This window comes from Trypanosoma theileri, assembly GCF_002087225.1.
Source record: "Trypanosoma theileri isolate Edinburgh chromosome Unknown TM35_Tth_13_V1, whole genome shotgun sequence".
Taxonomy (NCBI): domain Eukaryota; phylum Euglenozoa; class Kinetoplastea; order Trypanosomatida; family Trypanosomatidae; genus Trypanosoma; species Trypanosoma theileri.
In genome coordinates, this window is record NW_021639855.1 from 376,993 (window position 1) to 380,415 (window position 3,423).

Below are 3,423 nucleotides of genomic sequence, written 5' to 3' on the forward strand. Positions count from 1 at the left end.
GCAGCAGCAGCAGCCAGTCGATACAGTGCACACAGAGAGTGAGTCCTCAGAAGAAGAGGAGAAAGAGGAAGCACCATCCACCCCTGAGGTAACAGGGCGCCAGCAGCCCGTTGGTACAATGCACGTTCTCAGTGAATCCTCAGAAGAAGAGAAGGAGGAGGATGAAGGAGAGGAAGAAGTGGAGGAAGAAGAAAAAGAGGATAGGGAGGACGTACCATCCACGGGTGTGGCAACAGGGCAGAAGGAAGCAGTTCATATAATGGACCCTACTGTGGGAGCGGTGGATATAATGGATTATGTGTGTAATGGTGATGTGAATAATCGTAATGAAGTCGAAGTTAACGTTGGGGTAGAGCGTGGGATGGAACTTGATGTCGCTCGCCATTTGGGTAGAGTTGGTGTTTCTTCTCGTGGGTGTGATGATAATGATGATGGTACTCTTGATAATGTGGGCCAAAAAGAGGACCCTGTTTTTGATAGGCAGAATTCTCATGATTTTGATTGTGTTAGGTTTTCTGACGCTTCATGTGGTAGTGTATTGCCTGCAAAGTGTGGTGGTAATATTGATAGAACTAATGAATCAACACATGTTGTGTTTGCTTCTTCGAAAAATTTGTCTGAGGAAGGCTTGGTTGGCGAACAAAGTTCGAAGAATAGTGGATTTGTTGAGAGTGATTTCGAATTTTGATTATTATTGTCGTTTTTTATAGTGAATTACTTTTCTGTGTGGGGGTATAAATAAATGGTGTCTAAAAAGAGGTAGGAAGAAGAATAAATTCTTTTAGGAGGGCTGTGTGTCGTCTTAGTGCTCCTTTGTATTTTTATTTATTTTATTTTTATTTTTATTAGTAGTTCTTTTATTAGTTTTGTTTGCTTTTGTTTTACTATAGAAATTTAGTGGAAGAAGGCACCGATGACATGTCCAGAGTCTCGAGGCGATTTAAGGGGAATAGTATATGTTTGAATAATTCTGTGGCAAGTTTCATCAAGAACTATAGAAGAAGAGAGAGTTATTGTTGAACCCGTGTGAGGATCTTGGAAGCCAACATGCGGAACTCGTTTAAACCGCTTGTCGAGAAACATACGTTTGATCTTGGGGAAGGGAGCAGCCGGTAAATCCACTGAAGAATATATATATATATTATTGATTATTCATTTGTGATTTCACACCCCACAAAACCTCTTCTTGGTTAATGTATTTCAGCGCCGTTTCCCTCGAGAGGTGGGTGGGCATGGCGTTCTTTTTTTTTTCCCCGTTGTCCTTTTTTTTTGATTGTTTTGATGGCCGTGGCAAAGTTGTAGTCGGGGGTGTTGGAAGTTCAAAATTATGATGTATCAACTTTCCCTTCGTAATTGCAGGAGGATGGAAGGCCCTCTTCGACGTTAAGAATTGGGGGGAATTTGGAATGGGGAAGGTTTTTTCGAGATAAAAACGAAAAAAACGTTCTCTTATTTTTTTTTTATTTTTTTTTTTTTGGTTTGGATCTTGTGGGGCGGCGCTGCCGCTCGACGTCGCCGGAAAGGTGGGGAATGGCCGAAGGGTTTTGGCGTTTTTTCCATTTGTTTTTTTTTTCGAAAGGAACGGCGTGGGATTCCTTTTTTTTTGTTAGCGCGCGGGCGTTTGCTTCTTTTGCGCGGCCAGTTCGAATCCAAAAAAAAAGAAAAAACGGGCGAGAACTTCAGCTTGGCCGATGGCCGGGGGAAGCCCCCCCAAAAAGAGAAAAAAAAACCCTTTACCGGCGATGTGGGGGCCTTCCCGTGTCTCAGAGGGGCGGGGGGCGAAATCGTGGAGACGCCGTCGCCGAAGCCGGGCTGGAAGGGAACCGGCGGGGATATAATCGTTATTCTTGGGGTTCCGTTCATTTTTTGGGCGAGGGCGGAAACTCTAGCCCCGGACCGCTTCCACCTCCCACAGCATTTGGCGGCGTCGGGGGTGTGGGGGCGGACGTTTTTTTTTTTTTTAGTTTTCTCGCGCGTTCTCCCGGGGCGCCGAAGCCCACACCGAACTAGAAAAAAAAAAAAAAAAAAACGCTTTCTTATCGCAAAAGCCGTTTTGCGTGATGACGGAAGGGAATTTTTTTTTTTTCTTTTTTTTTTTGATGTACGTTTCCCGCCGTGTACGTTTAGAGCTTTGCACCGAAGTTCTTGCCATAGGGGAAAACAGGAAAGCTTTAAGAAGAAAAATCGTTTTCCGAAATATGAACGAAAAAGGATCTCGTTATTTTCTTTTTTTTTTNGCACCGAAGTTCTTGCCATAGGGGAAAACAGGAAAGCTTTAAGAAGAAAAATCGTTTTCCGAAATATGAACGAAAAAGGATCTCGTTATTTTCTTTTTTTTTTTTTTTTTGTTTTTTTTTGTAAAAAAAAAATTAACTAGATTTTTATGATGATTTCTTTGAAAAACTTCAGAGGCAAGATGGTCGAGTGGTCTAAGACGTGACGTTCAGGTCGTCATCTCTCCGGAGGCGTGGGTTCAAACCCCACTCTTGTCAAACGTTTTTTTACTAACATTTTTCCTTACATTTTATATTACCGTTAGGGAATTAAAAAGTAAAACAATAAAGAAAAAAAAAAAAAATTTTATCCTTCTGGATCCGGCTCCTGCCTTTCATCGAATCGCTCTCTGGGCGGAGCCGGCGACCATCTTCATCAGGATTTGAAACTTGGTTTAGTTTCAGTTAAGAGGTTGTACTCATAAAACGATTCTGTTCAGAGTACGGTCTTGCGAAACATTAAATAATAATTTAAAAATTTTTTAAAAAAATTATAATTAAAAAAATTAATAAACTATTATAAATTATAATTATCTCTTGTTTGCCGTATGTCCGTGTGGCTCAATGGAAGAGCATCTGACTACGGATCAGAGGGTTGCAGGTTCGAGTCCTGTCACGGATGTTTTCTCAAAAAAAATAACTTAATTTTTATAAAGTAAATTTAATGTAAATATAATTTATTTATTTTTTTTTTTTATTTATTTATTTTTTATCTAGATCTAAGAAAGAATAAAAAGGATTATAAAAAATGTTCTCAGCTTATTGAGAAAGAGGTAAAAGGAAAAAAAAAAAAAATCTTGGACTTTATTTTACCCAAGCGATTCGTATAGTTTTACAAAATTTATTGGTTAAATATTCTTCCTGATATAGTCAAACTCAGAAAACGAAAGGAAAAATAAAAATAGAAGCAATAAAGAAGAAAATAAAGCACCCTTTGAGATTTAACATCAAACGTAATTTTATTAATCAAAAGAAAATAAACGTAGTTGAGAATACCACTTTCCTTTTTTTTTTTTTTTATACTGGGTGAATAACATGGTAGGATTTGAGAAAGTGGCAGATTTTATTAAGGTCCTTTCCCTTTCATGACCTCACCCTTTTTTTGTGGAGGGAATCATTGGATAGAGTGGGTGGGGCGGAAAAAGGAAGA

At 39.2% G+C, this 3,423-nt stretch overlaps 2 protein-coding genes across 2 annotated transcripts; both read left to right on the top strand.

The window, feature by feature from the left end:
• Position 1: 1 nt before the first annotated feature.
• Positions 2 to 688, top strand: TM35_000132440 (uncharacterized protein; the record flags this gene model as incomplete). Its single annotated transcript, XM_029025460.1, has 1 exon — positions 2 to 688. A coding segment is annotated over one exon (687 nt), but the record flags the coding sequence as incomplete, so codon positions are not given.
• Positions 689 to 1,530: 842 nt separating this feature from the next.
• On the top strand, positions 1,531 to 2,010 carry TM35_000132450 (uncharacterized protein; the record flags this gene model as incomplete). Its single annotated transcript, XM_029025461.1, has 1 exon — positions 1,531 to 2,010. One exon carries the CDS (start codon positions 1,531 to 1,533, stop codon positions 2,008 to 2,010), a length of 480 nt encoding a protein of 159 aa, XP_028883307.1.
• Between the last annotated feature and the right edge of the window lie 1,413 nt (positions 2,011 to 3,423).